The sequence below is a fragment of the Oryzias latipes genome, chromosome 6 (genome assembly GCF_002234675.1).
Source record: "Oryzias latipes chromosome 6, ASM223467v1".
NCBI lineage: Eukaryota > Metazoa > Chordata > Actinopteri > Beloniformes > Adrianichthyidae > Oryzias > Oryzias latipes.
The window spans coordinates 21,359,778-21,383,118 of NC_019864.2; the positions used below are offsets into that span (position 1 = coordinate 21,359,778).

Genomic DNA, 23,341 nt, shown 5'->3' on the forward strand with positions numbered 1-23,341 from the left:
CTGATTGGTCAGTCCAGATCAGCTGATTTTGATGTTTCGAGCAGCTGCAGGTGTGTACAGTAAATATATTTTTTATTGTGCAGGCGAGCGTGAGCTGGTTTTTAGTCCCATGTCGTCACGGTTCACCAAACTGCAGTGGGCCCCCGTGAACCATCTCCGCGCGTTCCCCGCTGAAGATGTCTTCGGCCGAGCAGAAGGAAACCTTCAGTTTGCTCAACAAGTTTGAGAAACTGTCATGGAGGCCCTTCATCCGAGACTCAGGTTTGTAAACAAAACGTCTGCCAGAAGGGCTTCGAAACGTAGAAATATGTCCGTTAGATCACATTAATGGAAACCTGGATAATTGTGTAGACAGGGGCTCTTCGTGCTGATTCATTTTAACGATGTTTGCATTGGAGTTTTGTTAGTTTGCTCGCTGGGGCCTAAGGCCAGAGTTAGCTTAGCTACGAAGCTACACAGCAGGACTTGCTAGCTTTACTGTTCGTCTCCTCTGATTCAAAGCTTCTCAAACAGGGCTTTGTGTGGCTTTGTATTTAAGTCTTCAAGTAGAACGTCATTAAGAATAAACTTTTAGTTTTACTATAATTGTAATTTTGAATAATAAAACCTAGAGTTTTGCATATTATTATCACACGTGTTGTTAAACTTGTTCACTAGCAAGGGGAGGACTACACACAACACATGGATACATTCCTCTAATAAAGTCGCTTTTAAAAATGTAATCATATTTTGTATTTCCAAATTAATCAACTGTTTACAAATGGGGCGAATGCATTTAAGCCTTTTGTTTCTCTGTAACATGTAGATTTGCATTTGTGATTTGTTTCTTTGACTAAAAGGTGCTAAACTATAAATTTGCTTAACCACAGGGGCTTCTTTGTCAAATTTAGAAACTTGTATTAAAAATTTAGGAAAAGTAAAGGATTTAAAACACATGTAATTTAAACGCTGCAGTGCAGGAGCTTCAGATCATTTGAATGCACTTATGTCACTTTTAATACAAACCAAATGTTCATTTGGGAAATTTACTAATTCACTCTTATTTGATCAGAAATCTATAACAAGCACAATTTTTTTTTTTTATTAGGAGTTTATTATCTTAAAGGTTGTGTTTGGAATGTGTCTTTCTTTTTAATTTTGTAATTAAAAGTTCGCTGTGCATCTGCTGGATTTTCAGGCTCCAAGAAACGAGCGCGATGGCTTCAGGCACGACGCATCTTTTCCCCAACCTGTCCCAGCCTGCGCATCCCCAACCGGTTTCTGAGAGAGGGTACTGAAATCTGGCTTGTGTCAGATCAAAACAGTCATTTCTGCAAGCCCTAAAGACTTGAAAAACTGTTTTCTATTAGAGCTAAGATGAGTGTTTTTTTTTTTGTTTTTTTAGCTGATTGGAGTTTCCCCCTTTTCCTTTGCAGGGCACTGTATCCCACCTGCTCGCAGTGGGCACCGCTGCGTTGCAGACAGCAGCAACTTGTATGTTTTTGGAGGTTACAATCCGGACTTTGAAGAGGCAGGCGGGTCTGAGAATGAGGACTACCCTCTTTTCAGGGAGCTTTGGCGGTATCATTTTGCCACGGCCACTTGGCAGCAAGTCCGCACGGAAGGATATATGCCCACAGAGCTGGCCTCCATGTCGGGTATACATTGATGTATCATCAGTATGCAAGGGGGGGCATTAATTTCTGAGAAATGTTGTTCAAAAAGCTCCACAACACTTGGGATAATGGTTACTTATTTGGTGTTTTTAACTGCTGAAGTGAATTTTTGTGTAAGAATATAATTTAGTTGTGACCAGCCATTCCAGCTGTCTCTGTTTTTTAACACCATCTCTCACACCGGAAATTTAGAACAAAGCTTCTAGTAGTTCTGAGAGGCGCCTGAAAGACGGTGTATACATTTTATAATTTTTTTTTTTTTTTTTTTTTTTTTTTTTTTTAAAGAGAGCTAATCATATAAAAAAAAGATGTTTAGATTTGGCACTCAAGATATTGCTGTTTTTATTCAAAATATAGATCTAAAATTTTCAGTCAATGTGCAGAACTTGAGCAAGCGAAAAGTGTTTTTTCCATTTTATGAAGGTCTAAGATTTTATTTGTATTTCTATTAATGTCTATCTCTTTTGCAGCTGTCATACATGGAAACAATCTTCTGGTGTTTGGTGGCACAGGGATCCCTTTTGGTGAAAACAATAGCAATGATGTTCATGTCTGCAATGTTCAGTATCGACGATGGAACTTGCTCAACTGTAGAGGGAACAAACCCAACAAGATTTATGGGCAGGTAACGTTTGCACCAGAAGACATGCGTGGAAAGAAAAACCTGATAAGTATTCATTCAGGAACCTAAAATTTTCAGGCGATGGCCATTATAAACGGTTATCTTTACGTGTTTGGAGGGACGACAGGCTACCTTTACAGCACTGACCTGCACAGGCTGGACCTAACCACCAAAGAGTGGACCCATCTCAAACCCAACAACACACCTTCAGATCTACCTGAAGAGAGGTTAGTGACTGCTGAGAGACCGGCTTCCCAACTGAATTCAATCGTTCCAAATGATTTTTTTTTTACATTTTAGGTACAGGCATGAGCTGGCTCATGATGGACAGAGAATATACATTTTAGGAGGTGGGACTTCCTGGACATCATACTCACTGGACAAAGTAAGAAGGGTGACGAGTTGAGACTTATTTAACATAGAAAGGTAGCATTCATACATGTTGTTGCCGTTTCTACTCCTCAGATTCATGCATATAACTTGGAGACCAATTATTGGGAGGAAATGGTCACTAAACCCCATGAAAAAATAGGTATGTGATTTAAGCCGCATTCAGTTTAAGATCAGAAACCGCATTTTGATTTTTCGCAGGATATCCTGCTTCTCGCCGCTGTCACAGCTGTGTGCAGGTCAAAGACGGTGAGAAAACCCCCTCAAGCAGACTCTGCTGTCAGATATTGCAGTTGAGCTAAGATGTGTCTTGTGATTTGCATGAACCTGCAGAGGTGTTTATATGCGGCGGTTATAATGGAGAAAGTATCCTGTCGGACCTGTGGAGGCTGAACCTGCGCACTTTTCAGTGGATGAAGCTTCCTGCTGTCATGCCTGAACCCGCGTACTTTCACTGTGCAGCAGTCACTCCGGTCAGTAAACTACTGGCCTCTAACATCAACCATCTTTCTGAACATTTTTACATCTTAAACTTTTGATGCAAAAACGTGTTTACATATTTATAGAAGGGGGGGGGGGGGTAATTTTGAATCTACTCTACCAATTCTTAAAAATAACTGGTATTTATTGGATTGCTGTTAGCTTTGATTTTAGCACCAGTGTGACCGTGGAAGCGTACTGCACATTCAATGTGTAACTATATTTGTGAGCCACTTTTCGGGAAATCTAAATGTCTTAAATAAGATGGATGAAAGTTGGCTTCCTGTAGACAAGTTGTTCTTGTTGTATTTGAGAAAAATTGGGGGTGGTGATGCTTCTCAGAACATAAACAGACACAACTCATCATACTTTATGATGTGGGAAAAACGGAGTTCTTAAATATTCATTAATATTATTTATTTCACAAGTATTAAATTAAGTATTAATAATTAAGTATTTAAACCCCTCTGTCTCAAATTTACTTTAAAAAAACAAAGAAACTGATGCTCTGTAATTGACTAGGAAGCAGACCAACTGCAAGGAAAACCCGTGTCTTGCTGTTTTTAACATGTTCCTGGCATTTTTCTGATGATGGAGGACATGCATAACAAATATTAAGTTTATAATTGCTCTGCACCAACGGTCCCTCCTACAACTTAGAGGCAAATTTCTTATGAACTACTGCCTCTCTGCAGAAACTATCCTGGAAAATAGTTCTTTGATTTTGGCTAAAAAAAACTATAGATGATCCCAAAAACCATGGTCATCCATCTGATGCCTTACTTTAATCTGTTTATTTTCTTGTTTTAATATCAATACAATGTTTATCTCATTTGTGGATATCCTCTGTGCATTTTTTTCTGGTGCACAAAGCAACAAAATCCTGCTTTTGGTTTGAATGCCAGATTATTTCATTAAAGATTCACTATTTAATGTTGATTTCCTGAGTTTCTATGATTTTCTATCTCACTGTTTAAATGAATCAACCAGGGAGATAGATGATCCATTTTTAAATGTGCAAACCTACAAAATCATCAAGGGATGAAATACTTATTCCCCTCGATCGTCAGAAGAACATGTTAAAAACAGAATTCTCATCAGTTTGTCTTTAATTAATGATTTTTTTTTAAATATTTCCTCAAATCCTCTTACAACTTGCATGATGATCCAAGTTTTCTTATTTTTATGCAGATAAGAAGTGGTTTTCTTAATTTTAGAGCCAATCCGCTTAGTTTTTTTTAAACTTCTTTACTGCACCTCTTTCTCAGGCCGGCTGCATGTACGTCCACGGTGGTGTTGTCAACATTTCTGGTAACCGAAGAACCGCCTCTTTGTATAAAGTGTGGCTGGTGGTGCCCAGCCTGCTGGAACTGACCTGGGAGAAGCTGCTGAAGATGTTCCCTCACTTAACGCAGCTGTCCACGCTTCAGCTGCTCAGCCTGGGACTGACCCACACTTTCATCCAGAGGCTCAAATTGACTCAAGGCAAAGGCTGACTGAAGCAGCTGAAGCCTCGCAGGCCAAAGGTTGTAATGCAGAGCAGAAATGGCTGGGGGAAAAAAAACATTTTTAACTTAAAAAAAAAATTAAGTGATAATGTTATGAGTTAGTCATGCTGCAGCCAACAGGGTGCTGATTTCAACCTCAATGCACTTCAGACACTTTTCCTGAGTTTGGGACTTCCAACGTGCATGTCGGTTTATGTCGTCACAGGAGTAAAGGAGCATGGGAAATCATCCGCTAAAAAGCTAACAGTTCTTCAGGTAAATTCATTTTGGCTTGTGAAAATGGCTTTTTGCGGTTTTGGAGATGGAACTTTTCCTCACTGTCGTTGCATCTTATATGATGGGGGGGGGGGGTTGGCCTTTACTTTTTGTGTAAAACACTTTACGTGTTTGATTTTGAGAGAAAACCCCCAAATAAATTGCAGTACTTTTTATGAGGTCAATATTCAAAACTTTATTTAAAAACAGTTTTTAATCCTAATGTTTTTGCAGTTCTGTTTATCAAATTGGAAGTCCTGACTTACTTTGCTCTTTACCACTGTGAAACTTTATTTGGGAATGTTTCCATATTTGACCAAAGTGGTTTTTAAGTTTCAACATTTTTTGTGCCTTGTGATTTTTTTTTTTTTCTTAATTTCTTTTCAAACAAGAGTTAAACAGCTGACTCTTGTCTGAATTGCGTTAACATTTAAAGCATTTTTTCCAGACTTGTACTTTATATATATATATTTTTTAAAGACTGTACTGTCTTCAGCTGATATATTTATTCAATTCACCTTTATTTTGGACTTTATGCCTGAACTCCACTTAAACCTTCAAACTCCATGACACACATTAAGTGCTATTATTATTTCCACAGGTTTCTAGAGATTTCTGCCTCTAAAGAAGTTGTGTAAGATGTACTCGGGATGCTACACACTGTGATAAAGAGCTCCACTATTAGGACACAAAAGCTTTTTTTCTTAAAAGAATACATGCAGTTACTGAAAATCTTAAATTACTGTGGATACTTCCTTTTCACCAGCTGTTATGTGCGCTTTCCAGATATCAATGGTTTTAACCAAGTGCTTTTCTTTTAAACACCTTTTTGATATTTTATGCCTTTATCTGTTTAAATAGAAAACTATTCTGCTGGATACATGAATACAAACTGACGTTTAAGGTCATGTGCATGTTACACTGTGCATGTCATTTCATTTCAATGTTCAGGAGACAAAGATCTCTGTCAAAGAAGCAAATAAGGTTGCACTGTTTTTGTAATTATATTTGTCTGTGTAAACAATAAAAACGCAGACGACCCATTTTCAAAATCTTAATCTTTATTCATTTTCGAACTATAAAGTGCAAATAAGTTTGATCACATTTTATGGCTTAGTTGTACAAACCTTCAAAAGTACCTGGAAATATCAGATGTGCATCGTAAAAATGGCCTTTTCTCTTTCAGTAGTACAAAGAATTGTATTGTTATAAGCTAGAACTTTTAGCAGGACTTCCTGATGATTTGTGACTTGATGTTTTAAAATTGAAATATGTCAAAGTACACTTTCTAAAGCGTTCATACATTTACAAAACTCAATGATGACCAGCATTGGCTCATTTCAATATATTGACTTAAAACTTTGCAGAGGAAGTTGTTTTCAACAGCCAGCTGGAGATGGAGCGAAAAAATACAGAGCCAAAAGAATGAGGTAGACGATCACCAGAGCTGTACCTGAGGAAAACAGGGAAAAACGGCAAAGCAATAAACAGGAAAATGAAAAATCAGTGAAGGATATTGAGGCTAAAGCTGACTGTGTTTTATGGGGTTTTTCCCCGGACGAAATGTTAGAAAATGTTTTAAGCCACAAGACAACAGTAATGTATGTTTTCCTAAATGAATATTAAGTTAAAAACATTTTAGCGTGCCACTGAAGATAATTCAAAAGTTGTTTTTGAGTCATGCTTCCTACAAAGAATACCACAAAACATTGTGTTTCTGAACATTGTATCAGACGAGGGACTATTTGAACCTGTCAGAAGATAAGTTTTCCCTCTTTAGGCATGAAATCCCAAAATTATCACATTTGCCTTGTATAAGACAACTTATTGCTACTATAATTTATTTTCAAATTATTTTGATTCTAAGTCCAACTTTCAGCCTTCTAACGATGATTCAACACTAAGTGTTTGTATTTCTTTTTATATAGGGGTTGAAAATTTTAGCTGAATGCCCCATGTCTGCAACATATGGAATAAGGACAATCTATTTTTTCAAGACAATTGTTTATTTTTCCCCAAACAGTAAATATCGTTTTTTTCCCCGTGAAAACGGAGTTGAAAGGCTGAGCTTGACTGTCAATCTGACAATATAAAACAATAACATATAGTTAATAAAGTACACAAACGCATCTCTTTACAGTGGGAGTGGGAAAAATATTTAGTGATGACAGTTCCTGGGTTCTTAAGAAATTGGATTAAACCATTCTTAATGAAGAGGATTGATAAGCTGTTGAACTACACTGAGGTCTGTGATAAAATTGTTATTTTATAAATCACTCGTATTTTTCTCGTATTTTTATGTTAAAGTAGAAAGACAAATGATTGCATTAGCAAAAAATAGCGTTTGTTCTATATTCGATGAAAAAGTAGCTTTGGTGAGTGGGAACATGCTCATTTGGCTGACCTCTGAGCCATAAAATGTTTGTAAATATAATTTTCTAAAAGATTTTGAAGGTGATCATGCAGAGGTACATTAATCTATTCATTTTCTTTTAAAAAAAAGCAGTTTGTGTTTTAATATGAACATATCTGAGGAAAACCTGTGAGACACAAAGTGCACTGATTTCAGAGGATCACCCTTTAATAAAAAAAGAAGAAAAAAAACTGTTTCCTAAGAGCCAATTCTAATCTTAATTTTTCATAACAGTAAATGAAATGGAACAGTTTTATATTTTTAATTTTATTTTTCTCCAAGCTTTACAATTCTAGATAACCAGGACTTTTGTAAACTTCATAATTGTTCCCAAAAAAGCAAAAATATTTTTACAGGTTTTTTTTTAATGAATAATTGCACAAAATTTCCCTGAAATATGAAGTTTCACTTTCCAAACCTTGACGCACTCTGAAACTCACCCTGAAAATAATCCGACTTCCCATCCATGAAGATGTAGTTCACTAAAATCACGCTGCATATGCTGGCCCACAAGTGCAGGTCACTGAACAGCAGCTCAAAGCCCACATCCTGAAGAACACAGACATGGACTGCATGAAGACAGCCTGCTGGAATTCACCAATCCAAACAGGAAACCAAGAATGGCGACATACATAGCAGGCGTTAAACACGACCAATATTGGAATCTGCAGCATGCAGACTTGAACTGCAATACAGCGCCCAACCTCCAAACTGCAAGAAACCAGACAGAAATAAATACAAACATCACTTTTTAAGGTAAAATTGTAGATCTGAGAACCTACCTGAGACTGATGTTGTTCTGGAGGGCAAACTGGATCCCGTTGACAATCTCTGGGATCTCTGGAACCATCGCCAGAACTGTCACCCCAATGAAGTACTAAAAAAAAGAAAAGAATGTCAGAGAATCGGAGCGACGTATAAAATAGCTGACCTTCGCACAGATGCTGACCTGCGAGACGTTTGGTTGGCTCAGGATGGGTTGGATGTGCTCCGAGGTGAGATCTGCACAGGCGGATGTGAGGACGGTGGCTACGATGAGGATGACCAGAGATCTCCACCGTGACCAGTGGACCACCGTCTCTTGGTGGTCAGTCACTGTAGAGATGAAACTGGAGCTCATCATACAAAATTCTCTTTAAGAGACTCTTTAGGCGCATCATACCTTGTCCATCCCCAACGTGAATGTTGTAAATGTGGGAGTGTGTCTTCAGGGTAAAAATCAAACCAATTATGTAGGCAAGAGGCAGGAGGGCAGACACTGTGTACACCAGTGGCCTAATGGAAAAACAAACACAGGCTTAGTATTTGGAATTTTGAAGCATCCCTGAATTAATAGAATAGAAACTCTTTTAAAAATGATACTCAATTCTTTTTTATTTGAGTATTTTTATGATTACCAACTACTTTTAATCTGTATGTGATTTTTACATAGAGACCCTTCTGTGTGCATGTGGATTTGTCTTTATTTTTCTAATAAGTTTAAACACTTTGTGATGCAAAATTGTACAAAAGGGCTATTTGATTTGGTTTTGATGTAAGGGAAAAAAACTCACTCGACGTGGCTGTGGAACAGTGTGCTGTTTTTCTGTTGATACGGACAAAGATCAGAGTTAAAACACAGCTCCTGTGAAGCAGAACAAGAATTTGAGACCCTGGTTGCTAATGACCAGATCATAGTGGCAGTTGTGGCACACAAAAAGGCCACTGCTGGAGTTGGTGCAGGAGTCGCACACCAGATTCCCATAAGCTTTGGAGAAGAGCGTGGGGGCAAAAGCACCTGCCAGAGACAGAAAGAGGTAGAAAAGCAGGGGTAACAAACATTTACACTGGAATATTTTCACTGACTCAGTCAACTGGGAGTCTCCAATGTGGAGTTTGTCAAGCTGAGCTGCATATTCCAAACTTTATCATCTTTATAAAGTCAGATTTACAAAAAAAATGAGAAAAAACACTAAATTGTTTCATTGTTCATTTTGAGACGTTCTACTGACATCTAGTGGTAAAAAAGGAAATAAAAACCACTGTTAATAAAATCGGGGTAAATATATTGATGCCTGTGAAAACAGGGTATATTCTTTACCGTATTAAATCGTTTTATATTACTCCTTGAAAAATACATTTATGAAAATCAAATGATGTTTTTTAAGTATTTCTTATTTTTAGGGGTCTTCAAAAACAAGATTTGTTAATGAACACGTGGTTTCAACTGCACAACAGGCCATGTTTCCATGTACAGATGTGCATTTTACAACATACTGCTTAGTTGCTGTTATTTTCTTGAGAATGTGTTGGGATGGACCAAACCCTCACGCACTAATGTCAAATTTAAACCCAGCACAGAAGTCCTAAATGTTGCAGTTCCTCAAATGGAGGAACTTGTCGAGTTTGGTTTCAGAAAGGATCTCTTGACACCAAAAATAAAGATATAGTCTTGAGAGGTTCTCCTATTGCAAAGCAGTTTTGCATTTTTACAATAACATTATTTACTCAGCTGGATCGAATGCTATTAATCTAAAAACCTCAGAGATACAACCTCTGAGGTTTGCACCAACAGTTCTGAGCAACAACAAAAGGGGGGGGGTTGCATCAAAATTAATGCCCATTTTATTCTTTGCCTTTTGACTACTCTGCTTAGAGTTCGTCACTGCTAATGAATGACCTTTTCTCCTTTTCTACAGCTATATATTTTTGTTAAAAAGACCGTTCTCATGCACTGGTCCTTAGATAATTACCTCCAACAGAAATGAAAAGCAGTGCAGAGCTCACTCCTGCAGAACGACTGTTAAACCTTTGTTCACTGTGTTTCAGGCCTCCAATTATCATGCAAATGCCCTGAGAAAAGACAAACAACTCTCCTGTTACATGCACTGACTCTATAGGGGAACTGGACTGAGCGAGTGTCACATCACCCATAGAAAACTGCTACTTCTAGCTCCAAACTAATGCAGCCAAATCAGTTGCCATTATTCCACTATACGAACGCCACAATTTGGAACCAGATGAGGTTATTCAGCAGTGATTGATCTGAGTCGGTCTGAGTCAGCGTTTCTATGGAAACTACTATTGCCAATCAGGAGTGAGCTTGTTAGAAGTCCACATTCCCTTCCACTGAAAGCAGGATCTGGAGAATCTGTCAAGGTGGTGACCAGTAGGCACCCCATTATTTTATTGAGGCATCTGATTGGCTATTATTATAAATATTTTAGATTATTACTTAAATAAGAATAAAATTTTTAAAAAATCGATTAGCAAGAGAATGTTAAAAAATATGTATATCGGAGCTAGATTGTGTATTATGAAAAATAAAATGACTGAGTATTAGCTGTTTATTTCTTAATACAAGTCTATGGGACTTTGTCTTCCAGGAGGCGGTGGGTACTTCCTTTTTGGAATGCAACGTGGGGGGGGGGGGGTAAACTCAATCCAGTTCTCTTATACAGTCAATGGTTACATTCTATAAATTACAAGGAGAAAACAGACAACTGAACAGTCAAAAAGATCAGATTTACCAGTTTCCATTTTTAGTATAATCCCCTAAAAAAAAATTTATATAGTATAAGAGCTGCAAATAAGTTTTGGAACAAACAGCATATAGTCTCGATATCACTGGCTCACATGATCAGATGACATCGGTCAGTTCACATTTTAGCATCTGGTTTATCTAAAACACTAAAAAAGGTTTAAGTCAAGAAAACCTTTTCAGTTTTAAAATTAATCTACTCCAAATGAATAAAGATGTCGAATTAAGATGATTCTCTCACTTAATTATTTGATTTTGTACAATTTGTGTAATCTGGGATTAACAGGGTTTGATCCAGGCTGACTCACTGGGATGAAGAGGATGCATCCGAGCAGAGTGCCCGTCAGCGCCGCCTTAACGACCTCCTGCAGACACGGGTTGTTTGTGCGGTGGCCTCTGAGCAGGGCTGTGATGTAAAAAGTCAGTTCTGTAATGGAGCCAAAGGTGGCATTGACCACGGCGCCCACGGCAAAGTTACTCTGTGCAGAAATACTGAAAGAATAGACAGAAAGAATATTAACATCTTTTAGAGACAGAATTCTTTGTTCCTCAACAAAAAGCATGAGACAGTATGGGTTTCTTGACGATAAACTACTTACCTTGCAATCCCCATGCCAATATAATAAGACAAAGGAATAATGGAGCCAATAGCGGTGGCAAATTTGACGTCAGAGCTGGCCCACTGGTTTCCTCTGTCCACATAGCCGATGACCAGAGCAACTATGACCAGAGGGAGGAGGTCTGGCATGGTGGTTAAAGATAACAGATCATAAAATACAGCATTTGGTATACTTAGACACCCAAACACACACATCCTGCACCGGTAAAGGATACTGACTGCAAAAACATTGATCCCATCAACAGTGTATTTGTAGTAGTACCAGTTAGCAGCATAGTAGCAGCACAAACGTGCTCTCGTCTCATAGCCGTGATGCTAAAATTCAAGTGGACAACACTCCTGAATGACCGGTTATTCCAGATAAGGAAACATAGATGTTCATGGGTGAGCCCAGTACCTGTCTCTGTGAGCTGCTGGAGATGGAGACATCTTCAGGAGGCAACAGCAGAATGACACTCAAAGTCTGTGCGTTCAGTTTGGCAACTGGGATGGTGAAGACAAGGATCCAGGAGAGGAAGCAGGCCAGAGAGTGAACTATCACCAGAGGAAGATATCCCAGCAGCAGCCATACATAGGTGGAGGGACGATGCTGCAATTGAAGAAGTCCAAAGAAAATCACGTTTTTGGTGTTTTTAACATGTTCTTATAGCATTTTTCTCATGATGGAAGGCGTATATTAAGAAAATTAAGCTTTAAATACATTTTTGAGTATTTTTTATTTAAATTGTGGTGAATCAGGAGCAGACAAAAAAAATGCAGGTTGACAAAGCCTGTAGGAGTGATGTAGGTGGTCAGTGGGCCACAAGCTCCCGGCTCCGTTCCACTCGGATGGATCCCCTTGCAGACGAGTACATCTGCGCACATCTGTGTTTTCCTCATCCGTGCTGGCATCTGTTTTAATATTGTACGGCTGGATAGGTCCAATATTAGTCACTGTTTTTGCTGCACAGCTAATGTTACGTTAGGGCTGTAAGCTAGCAGGAGAAAGTGTAAACAAAAGGATCATGGGAAATGAAGCCAGGCATATTCCATGCCACCAGTCACACCCACAACTCAGATGAACTTATGCAGCTCTGCAGAATTTTTATTTATTTTGCATAATAACAGCATAATCATAATTAAAGGTTTACTTGGAACACTTTGAAAATAGATCAAAAGATGATCGGAGTGGGACTTTAAAGATATTTGCATCTGAACACAAATATGAGGCAGAGGTTCTAAAAAGGATTTTTTTCCTGCTTTAAGTTTGGAGACGTACCCAATAATGAGTGCAGGGGGGTCTCTCTGGCCGCTCTGGATCGGCTATTTCTGTCGGTGACGGCAACAGAACTGGAGAACTATCCTCATCCAGGTCTACACGGCACTCACAGTCTGGCGCTTGTTCGCAGCATCTCCTGAGGGTTTTTCCAATCTGCAGAAAGATCCACAGGAACAAATAAGACAAGTGATAAAAGAAAAATATTTGTTTAACAATAATAAATCCACATTTCTGTCAAGACACAACTCGACAGAACACAACAAATTGAGATAATGAGGACAATGTTCACATCCAGTCATCTTTTGATGACTGGATGATTATCTCAATCACAGGAGCAAAACACTAAAGAGACAGTTCAAAATGGGAACTCTTGTAAGTTACCCACAGTTTTTGTGATTTTCAGCTCTGATAAATTTTCTTTCAAGTTTTAATAAACCTGTGATCATTTTCATTATGTCCCACAGCAGACCTAGACAGCAAAGAGTAGATGTTTTTAGCAGTTCTTTGTTCTTCCTCCACCTTTTAACTCCGCCACATGCTCAGAAACTCACCAAAACTTGCACGCACCTAGTACCTAGTGAAAATGTATTTTGGGCATAGTGAATGACCCCGCCCCAGAAAAGTGATGACATCACAGCAAAAGAAATTGTCAAAAAAAACGAAAAATAGTTCAAAATCCACTAACGGAACCAAAATACACGTGTCAGGGATATCCAAAGGAAGTTTTAAATTATTATGGGTTTAAATTATTTAAATTATTTAGCGGCCCTGAGGCTCTCCAGCAGACTGTTCCACAGGCAAGGACCATTTTGGTGGAACGAAGCCTCACCATAAGTTTTGCTTCTCACCTTAGGAACAACTAAGAGGTCAGCACCGGAGGACCTCAGGGTCTGCGAGGGCTCATATTTTAAAAGAATATAATTTAAATAAGAAGGCCCAAGACCATAAAAACACTTCTAAACAATTAAAAGAATTTTAAAATCAATCCTGAAATGCACAGGGAGCCAATGCAGCGATTTTAAAACGGGTGTAATGTGTTCCTGCCCTCTGGTCCTCGTCAGAACTCGTGCCGCTGAGTTCTGCAATAGCTGTAGATTTGAAATAGACTTTTTGGGTAAACCAGAGAGCAGTGCATTACAATAATCTAAACAACTGAAAATAAAAGCATGCATCAGCACTTCTGTGCTGGCTAGAGAGAGGAACGGGCGGACTCTGGCAATGTTTTTAAGAAGGTAAAATTCTGTCTTAACGTCATTTTTAATGTGTGGGATAAAATTCAGCTCAGAGTCAAAAAGTACGCCCAGGTTTCTCACACATTGAGAAGGTTTAAAATTATGAAGATGTGGTAAAATCATCTCTCTCTTGTCTTCAGAACTCAAGTGGCTAAGGCGGTAGAGCAGGTCGTGATTTGTGGTTCGATCCCTGCTCTCCCCAGCCAGCTGTTGACTCCCGAGCGCGGCTCGTCTGCAGCTCACCCGGGGCGTGGGTCAAATGCGGAGAACAATTTCTCCATTATGGAATAAATAAAGTCAACATTCTTGTCCTGGTATAGCTATAGGAAGTTTTCCATGACTTTATATATACACTGACCAAAAATATAAATGCAACACTTTTGTTATTGCTCCCATTTTTTATGGTATGAACTCAAAGATGTGAAACATTTTCAACATACACAAAACAACCAGTTCCCTGAAATATTGTTCACAAATCTGTCTAAATCTGTGATAGTGAGCACTTCTCCTTTGTCAAGACAATCCATCCCACCTCGCAGGTGTGCCATATCAAGATGCTGATTAGACAGCATGATTATTGCACAGGTGTGCCTTAGACTGGCCACAAGAAAAGAGCACTCTGAAATCTTCAGTTGTATCACACAGCACAATGCCACAGATGTCGCAAGTTTTGAGGGAGCGTGCAATTGGCATGCTGATAGCAGGAATGTCCACCAGAGCTGTTGCTAGGGAATTGAATGTCCATTTCTCCACCAGTAGCCGTCTCCAAAGGCGTTTCCGAGAATTTGGCAGCACATCCAACCGGCCTCACAACCGCAGACCTCGTGTAACCACACCAGCCCAAGACCTCCACATCCAGCATGTCCACCTCCAAGATCTTCTGAGACCAGCCACTCGGACAGCTGCTAAAACAATCAGTTTGCATAACCACAGAATTTCTGCACAAACTGTCAGAAACCGTCTCAGGGAAGCTGCATGCTTGTCGTCCTCATCGAGGTCTCGACCTCACTCCAGTTTGTCGTCGTAACCGACTTGAGTGGGCAAATGCTCACATGCGATGGCGTCTGGCACGTTGGAGAGGTGTTCTCTTCACGGATGAATCCCGGTTTACACTGTTCAGGGCAGATGGCAGACAGCGTGTGTGGCGTTGTGTGGGTGAGCGGTTTTCTAATGTCAATGATGTGGATTGAGTAGCCCATGGTGGTGGTGGGGTTATGGTATGGGCAGGCATATGTTATGGGTGAAGAACACAGGTGCATTTCATTGATGGCATTTTGAATGCACAGAGATACCGTGACGAGATCCTGGGGCCCATTGTTGTGCCGTACATCCAACAACATCACCTCATGTTGCAGCATGATAATGCACGGCCCCCTGTTGCAAGGATCTGTAAACAATTCTTGGAAGCTGAAAACATCCCAGTTCTTGCATGGCCAGCATACTCACTGGACATGTCACCCATTGAGCATGTTTGGGATCCTCTGGATCGGCGTATATGACAGCGTGTTCCAGTTCCTGCCAATATCCAGCAACTTCGCACAGCCATTGAAGAAAAGTGGACCAACATTCCACAGGCCACAATAGACAACCTGATCAACTCTATGCGAAGGAGATGTGTCACACTTCATGAGGCAAATGGTGGTCACACCAGATACTGACTGGTTGTCTTAGTCCCCTGACCCCCTCAATAAAACAAAACTGAAGATTTCAGAGTGCTCTTTTCTTGTGGCCAGTCTAAGGCACACCTGTGCAATAATCATGCTGTCTAATCAGCATCTTGATATGGCACACCTGGGAGGTGGGATGGATTGTCTTGACAAAGGAGAAGTGCTCACTATCACAGATTTAGACAGATTTGTGAACAATATTTCAGAGAACTGGTTGTTTTGTGTATGTGGAAAATGTTTCACATCTTTGAGTTCATACCATAAAAAATGGGAGCAATAACAAAAGTGTTGCGTTTATATTTTTGGTCAGTGTAAAATACAGTTTAACCCTTGTCCCATCCTAGGCACTGTAACATTGGGCGTGGGGTCATCTAGACACAGCGACATAAAATATGAGCATATTAGGTATGTGGGCGTGGTTAACAAAGACCTCAGTTGCCAAGGAAATCTAAAAGTTTACTTTTAGCGTTTCTTGTAAAAGTTAAATACTTTTTTGTTATCCCCAGCCAACCAATAGATAAAATCTAAGGAGATAGAAGTGAGGGCGGGTAACACCGGCTGGCCATTCAATGCTGCTCGCGGATTTAACTGGTTTAGATTTATATCCCTTATTGACCTAATCTTTCCAGTTGGGACAGAAGAAAAATACTAACGCCAAGCAAATACCTCGTGAACAGTGCTGCCAAATGGCCACAGCAAGTATCCGCACAATCTCCAGCACAGCTTACCTGAAGAATGAGGGAAAAAACAAGAGTGAAGCAAACAGATAAGAGAAACATTAAACACCACCGGCCTCTGCTGGACTTACCGTGCGGAATCCCAATTATGGTCATGAACATGAGCGTACCAACCAAAAGATGTGCCAGAGACACCCACCAACCGAAGAGGAAAACATAGACTATATTTCCAAATGTAATGAACTGACCTGACAACAGAGGGATGGACAGCAAAAACATTAAAGATCTGACATATTTTAGATGAAATGATCGCACAATTTTAAAAAAAGTTTTTGTGCTTTTAAATGGACTATTGAAAAATTTACTTGTAAGTAACCCTTAGTTTGATCTTTTTCCCAAAATATAACAATATTTTATCAACTACAAGTCCACAAAGAAAAAGTTAGAAATAAAGCAGCACCTGGACCTGAGTGGGGTTTAACGACGTTCAGCTCAGAGTAAAGCTCCTTCACGACATCTGAGCGTCTTTCAAACGGCCGTTTTGTCACGTGGCTCTTCCATTTTCTGAAACCAAACTACACACATAAAACCTGTCAAGCGGTTTATGAACTCCACTTCTGATGGGGAAAAAAAACGCATTTGTTTCTTACTCTGTAGTTATTGACTAGTTTGTTGGCTTCCACCTCGTTCTCAGCTTTTATGGTTCTCTTGTTTTGGATTATCTCCCAGCTTTCTTCACAAGCACGATAGCCTGTACCTGAAGGGAAGAAAAGGATATAAATGCCTGCAAACGGTATTTCTGCCATTCAGAGTCTATCTATGGTAAGCGGTGCTTACATGCATGTGCAGGTATGCATTTTACTGCAGGACATGATGAAAGATGGGGAGATGAGGCACAACTGTTTGATGCAATAAGCTGTTCATGGAGCTCCTCATGACAATCGTGACCGCCTGAAGGATCTGCAACACCAAAACAAGATACAAAATCATCTCTCTATATATATTTACACAATATAAAAAAAAAGAGGATAATTAAAGTAATTTCTCTAAAAAGCACGGTCAAACAACCACTCTTGTGGTTATGCATGATTTTACCAGCTGCTCCCAGGACATATAGTAGTTTTTAATTAAAAAAAGGGTAAATTATTCAGATTAAAAATAAAATCTTTATTTCACAATTTAATTTAAAAGATTTTCATAACTCCAACTATTTAAATATATTAAAATACAACCTAACTTCTAATTGCAGTTTTATCTTATCTGTTTAAAAAATGCTTCATTTGCTTTGAATGAATCTGTTTGGATTTAAGACAGAAAAAAAATGTCTTCTCTTGTTTTCTATTTCTGTTGCTGAGTCAGATCATTTTAATTACCTAAATTAGATTTATTGCATATATTTTATTTGGATTTTTTGTTATTCAAATATCATTCCAGTCAAACAATTTTCTGCAAAACAGATGAGCACGAATATATTTTTTCTTGGTTTAGAACAGTGTTTTACAACCAGTGTGTTTTCTCCATGTTAGGGCAATCTTGAAAAGATGTGCCGTACCCTTGAGGACCAACTCAGTGAACCAAAGACCAAGAATGACGTAAACCTTCGTCAGATCAATGACTTGAGTGCGCAGAAAGCCCACCTGCTCACTGAAAATGGTAAGTGACTGAATGCATTTGACCTATGATATAGACCAGTGTTTTTCAACTGGTGTGGCGCAACACACTAGTGTGCCGTGAGAGATGGTCAGGTGTGCCGTGGGAAATTGCCCTCAGTAACGGATCTAACAACATTTTCCATCTCCAGGATATCATCTCTTTGTTCATCCAAACAGGCCCTGATAAAACACGGTGTAGTTAGGAATATAAAAGATCATAAAATACTTTTTTCGCTGTGTTTACTTGATTTTATTAAAGACATTTGGATAAGAATGACGACTGGTTTTGGAAAAGTCCCGCCCCTTTAACTGTCTCCACCAATCATTCTTGGGGGCTTAATCACATGTCATCAGTCTGACCAATCAGAAGTGGTTAAAGTCTTCACTTCCTTGTTCCTATTATGCACATAAAGTCTCTCAGTTCTGACAAAAATACCAGCTAAGGCTCGTCTTGAGCGGTGTAGCTTTCCGCAGAATCCGGTGTCAGATCGTGGAAAAACTGAACAAAACAATGAAGCTCAGAAAAACAATCTCCGGCCGTTTTCACACTACATCTCCCATGATTTTTGATTTGATTTGATTTGAAATGGTTTATTTCAAGCAATTAAGTAGAAATAATACACAAAAGCAATACAATCATCAGTTATACATTCATACAGTAACTAATCAAACTTAGGATAATTAGACATATTAACAAATATTGCTTGAAAGGGAGTAGAAAGAAGCGAACTTATATAATCCCACCCCGTTGTACTATAACCATTTTATTACATGATTTATCAATATCCGGTTCCTAGCTTTTATCAGACAGAATTAAGAATCATAAGGTGTCGATAAAGCACATGACAAAGATGAATTACTTAAATATTACGTAAAAAATAACTATTTTAGAAATCAACATGGCAAATGCAGATCAGTCATCTGAAATATATGCAGATTATGTTACTTATAAAAGTCATTCATATGATTAAAACATAATACTATATCAGTAAAGTAGACACAACACTGTTTCAGGAGTTTTCATAGCAAAATTTCATCAAGTATCAAAAGTTAAAAACATGTGCAAAATTATGCTACATTAGGAAAGATTTTTGAATCAATTTATCAATTTTTGCATTGGGTTAAAGTGCCAGCGTCACAGCACACAATGAGTCTTTGTGTTAAACGTCTTGAAAAAACAACGAACACATATTAAACAGTTTTTAAATCTTCTAACTTAACCTTTATTACATCTTTTAGAAAAAACAGCGGCAACTTCCAGCTTTTTCTGCCACAATTATCCCAAAAATGCATGTGAGATTGGGGAGGGACGGTAGATCAATACAGACTACGAGTTTCTCCTTTTTTTAATACATTTTCGGATGCTGGTGTGCCGCGGGATTGTGCCATGGCTCAAAAAAGGTTGAAAAACACTGGTTTAGAAGCCTGCTTTATGCTTTTCACAAAAAACCAAGTGGTTATTCTTCAGTCCGACCATCAGAATGTCAAAATCTGTACCACTTCTGTTGTTTCCCTTCCTTATTTCGTCCACCTTGAGCAATCAACCAGTGCCGTGTGGCAGATGTGAGTTTAAAAATACCTCCACCTCACGCACAGAACCAGTCTTATTTGCACAAAGTGCATTAAAATAAAATAAAATATATAAATAAAGGTGTCACATTGGAAATAGACTTTTTAAAAGTTCAGATATATTTTTATGTGTCAGGGTCCTTTCTTTCTCAAATAACAATTTACTATGAGTGACAGTTAAACTGTCTTTTAAAAGTTTTTAAAAAGTTGCCACAATTTCCCCCAAAAAGCAGTAATGATGCACACATTCCAGCTTGATTTGGTGATTTCAGGATGTGTATTCATTTAGGAAATAATATTAAAAATATATTCAATCTTAAATGTAGCCTAAACCTTTTGTGTTTTACTCTAGCACTCTGAATAGAAAACCCACAGGTTGACATGTACAATTCAAAACTATTAACTATTCTGGGATAATTGAAAGAATAAGCAATCTTTTCCACCAAAATCATAGAAAAACAGATTTTTCTACTTTCATATATAAAACAAAGCTGGAATTAGAAGATAACAGCACATCTGCAAAAATAACGTAAATTCGTTAATTTAGGCAATTTTCATCTAAAAAATAAAAAAAAAAACAAATGGGGATAAAGTTGAACCTAAAACTGTTTTCAGCTATTGTAACTGACATTTTCAGAATAAGATAAGATAAGATCCATCCATCTCCGTCCATCTTCCTCCGCTTATCCGGGACCGGGTCGCGGGGGCAGCAGACTGAGCAGAGATGCCCAGACTTCCCTCACCCCAGCCACTTCCTCCAGCTCCTCTGGAGGGACCCCGAGGCGTTCCCAGGCCAGCCAAGAGACGTAGTCTCTCCAGCGTGTCCTGGGTCTTCCCCGGGGCCTCCGCCCAGTTGGACATGCCCGGAACACCTCTCCAGGGAGGCGTCCAGGGGACATCCGGACTAGATGCCCGAGCCACCTCAGCTGGCTCCTTTCGATGTGGAGGAGAAGCGGTTCTACTCCGAGCCCTCCGCGGGTGACCGAGCTTCTCACCCTATCTCTAAGGGAGCCCCCAGCCACCCTACGGAGGAAGCTCATTTCAGCCGCTTGTATTCGGGACCTCGTTCTTTCGGTCATGACCATAGGTGAGTACTGGAACGTAGATCGACCGGTAAATTGAGAGCTTTGCTTTTCGGCTCAGCTCTCTCTTCACCACGACGGACCGATAGTGCGACCGCATAACTACGGACGCCGCTCCGATCCGCCTGTCAATCTCACGCTCCGATCTTCCCTCACTCGTGAACAAGACCCCAAGGTATTTAAACTCCTCCACCTGGGGCAAGGACACCCCACCGACCGAGAGATGGCAAACTACCCAGCTACTTCACACTCGGCCGCAAACCGCCCCAATGCACGCTGGAGGTCCCGGTTCGATGAAGCCAACAGGACAACATCATCTGCAAAAAGCAGAGAGGAAATCCTGTGGTCCCCAAACCAGATCCCTTCCGGCCACTGGCTGCACCTAGAAATTCTGTCCATAAAAACTATGAACAGAACCGGTGATAAAGGGCAGCCCTGCCGGAGTCCAACGTGGACCGGGAACAGGTCTGACTTACTGCCGGCTATGCGAACCAAGCTCCTACTCCGGTCATACAGAGACCGGACAGCCCTCAGTAAGGCTCCCCGGACCCCATACTCCCAGAGCACCCCCCACAGGATGCCACGGGGGACGCGGTCGAACGCCTTCCCAAATCCACAAAACACATATGGACTGGATGAGCGAACTCCCACAATCCCTCCAGCACCCCAGATAGGGAGATAAGATAAAGATGCTTTATTGATCCCAGCTTGGGAAATTGGGTTGTTACAGCATTGGCGTTAGGCTCAAGATACAAACATACAAACAATGGATGACAACAGAGAACCAGAACAATCAATCAGAAAGACACATCAGTGAAAAAACAGTTGTATTGCGTTACAGCTCAGACAGACAGACTTTAAATGAGTTTATCTATTGCACATGGATGACAAGTTATAGAGTCCAATGGAGTGAGGTAGGAAAGATCTCCTGTAGCGGTTGGTGTGACAGCAAAGCTACCTTAGCCTATTGGAGAAGGTGCTCCGCTGACAGTCAAGAACAGGATGGAGAGGATGCTCTGGATTATCCATGATGGATAGGAGTTTATTTAAAGTCCTCCTCTCCATCACAGCTTCAAACGTGTCCATTTTACATTCGATTATGGAGCCAGCTCTCCTAAAAACGTTTCTTCCATGTTTTTGCTGTTTGCTGAACTTCCTGTGATCTACACAATTTCAGATTCAACATTATTATAATTCTATAAATTTCGAAATTTAGATTTTTAGAATTTAAGCTGACAAAAAATAAACACAATTAAAAATAGTTGCAAATAAGAATTAAATATTAACTTTATCAAAAATGTAAACAATTAAATTGCAGTCTTGATCAAAACCATGGTTAGTTAAACTTGTAAAATTTTAGTCTTAAACCTATAAACATATTTTAAACGTTTTATTTCAGATCTGGTCAATAAAAAGGAGGTCACCGCTTTGTAAATGAAGTGACGTCACTAGGGGGGTACACCTTTAAATACATCCACACACTGATTATTCTGTTAATTCCCAACGATTGTGGGCTTTCATCTTCAGAAATAACACTATAGAAAGGCAAAGTAAAATTAAATAGTAATCTATTGGGATTAGGGCATTAAATGCCACGGCCAACGGCTACAAACGAAGTTTCTAGTGAGTGACGTGCTTACCCAACGCCAAGTCTGTCGGCCTCCTCCTGCGGCTGATTGTGTCTGAGCTCTGGGTGGAAGACAGAGACATTTCCACCGCACGAGAAGTAAACAAAAATAATTTCACGAAAGAAAACACCCCACAGTGACACACTTTAGTCTAACACACCTCCCCCCTCAACCAGATCAGGCGCTGCTGTCGCTCCGCTAAACAAAGCGGATGTTGTGCTGCTTGGAATCTTGGGAAATGTAGGCTTGTATCGATGCGAAGAAAACCATATCACTTTTCTACGACCACATAGATTTTATCCAATACATAAAAAATAAAAAACTCAATAAAAACTGCCGTTTGGTTATGGATCCTGTGTGGTTTTACTGAGTTATTTGTCCAAAGCAAACGTTATTAGCACTCTATTTCATTCAGTCAAGCAGTTAAAACCAATCATCTTTCTCAGCTTTAAAAATTAAAATACCAGTAATCTTACAAGGATGTCTTTTTGAGACATCCTTGAGACTTTAACAAGACTTTATGCATTTTTTAACAATGCATAAAGTCTTTCCTCCTAATTTGGCACGAAAGACAGTCAACTAAAATCTAATTTGGATCTGATACTTTTTTGTTAGATATTTTTATCATAAAATATTTTTTTAACTAGTACTATTATTCTTTGGGGTCTTTTGTTGACACAGTATATAATTTAAATGACACATTATTTAGCCAGTTTTATACCTATTGATTATTCCAAATATCTTTCAACTTTTGTTTGAAGGATCTAAGTGGCAAAATGATTTGTTTTAGGTTTTGCAATCAATGTAAAACCGTTGCCCTTATATATAAATACACTGTAGTGACGTGTACTTAATGGGAGTGGCTGCACGCCTCCTCATCAGCTGCCAGTATAAGGAAATCTGGCAAATAGCTCCACTCCTTGGTCAGACATGAGTACAACATGAGAACTGAACAAAATTAAACAAGACTTATTTACGGATTGTGTTTTGTCTTCTTTATTTATTCATTTTTGTTAAATCCAAAAAAAGAGGGGGGAAACATCAAAACATCTAAACCTAGTTTTTCTCCTTTTTTTTCAATGCAATGTTTTGAAATGAAAAACTTAGTTCAAAC

General features: G+C 39.2%; 2 protein-coding genes across 2 annotated transcripts; one reads left to right on the top strand and one right to left on the bottom strand.

The window, feature by feature from the left end:
• Positions 1-25: 25 nt before the first annotated feature.
• On the top strand, positions 26-5,954 carry LOC101173702 (kelch domain-containing protein 10-like). The gene is made up of 10 exons (XM_023955390.1): positions 26-261; positions 1,178-1,270; positions 1,416-1,637; positions 2,126-2,280; positions 2,356-2,504; positions 2,578-2,662; positions 2,743-2,809; positions 2,869-2,916; positions 3,001-3,140; positions 4,416-5,954. The coding sequence occupies exons 1-10, from the start codon at positions 177-179 to the stop codon at positions 4,641-4,643; spliced, it is 1,272 nt and encodes a 423-aa protein (XP_023811158.1). The 5' UTR covers positions 26-176; the 3' UTR covers positions 4,644-5,954.
• Positions 5,954-22,680, bottom strand: LOC101173935 (putative cation exchanger C521.04c). Its single transcript, XM_011476273.3, has 20 exons — positions 22,240-22,680; positions 17,134-17,256; positions 16,947-17,053; positions 16,757-16,871; positions 16,428-16,544; positions 16,286-16,347; positions 12,721-12,873; positions 11,860-12,051; positions 11,678-11,777; positions 11,443-11,584; positions 11,152-11,335; positions 10,056-10,155; positions 8,991-9,100; positions 8,877-8,908; positions 8,486-8,598; positions 8,273-8,418; positions 8,106-8,200; positions 7,956-8,034; positions 7,764-7,872; positions 5,954-6,363 (listed from the first exon to the last, which is right to left on the bottom strand). Exons 1-20 carry the CDS (start codon positions 22,307-22,309, stop codon positions 6,290-6,292), a joined length of 2,223 nt encoding a protein of 740 aa, XP_011474575.1. The 5' UTR covers positions 22,310-22,680; the 3' UTR covers positions 5,954-6,289.
• Positions 22,681-23,341: the final 661 nt, after the last annotated feature.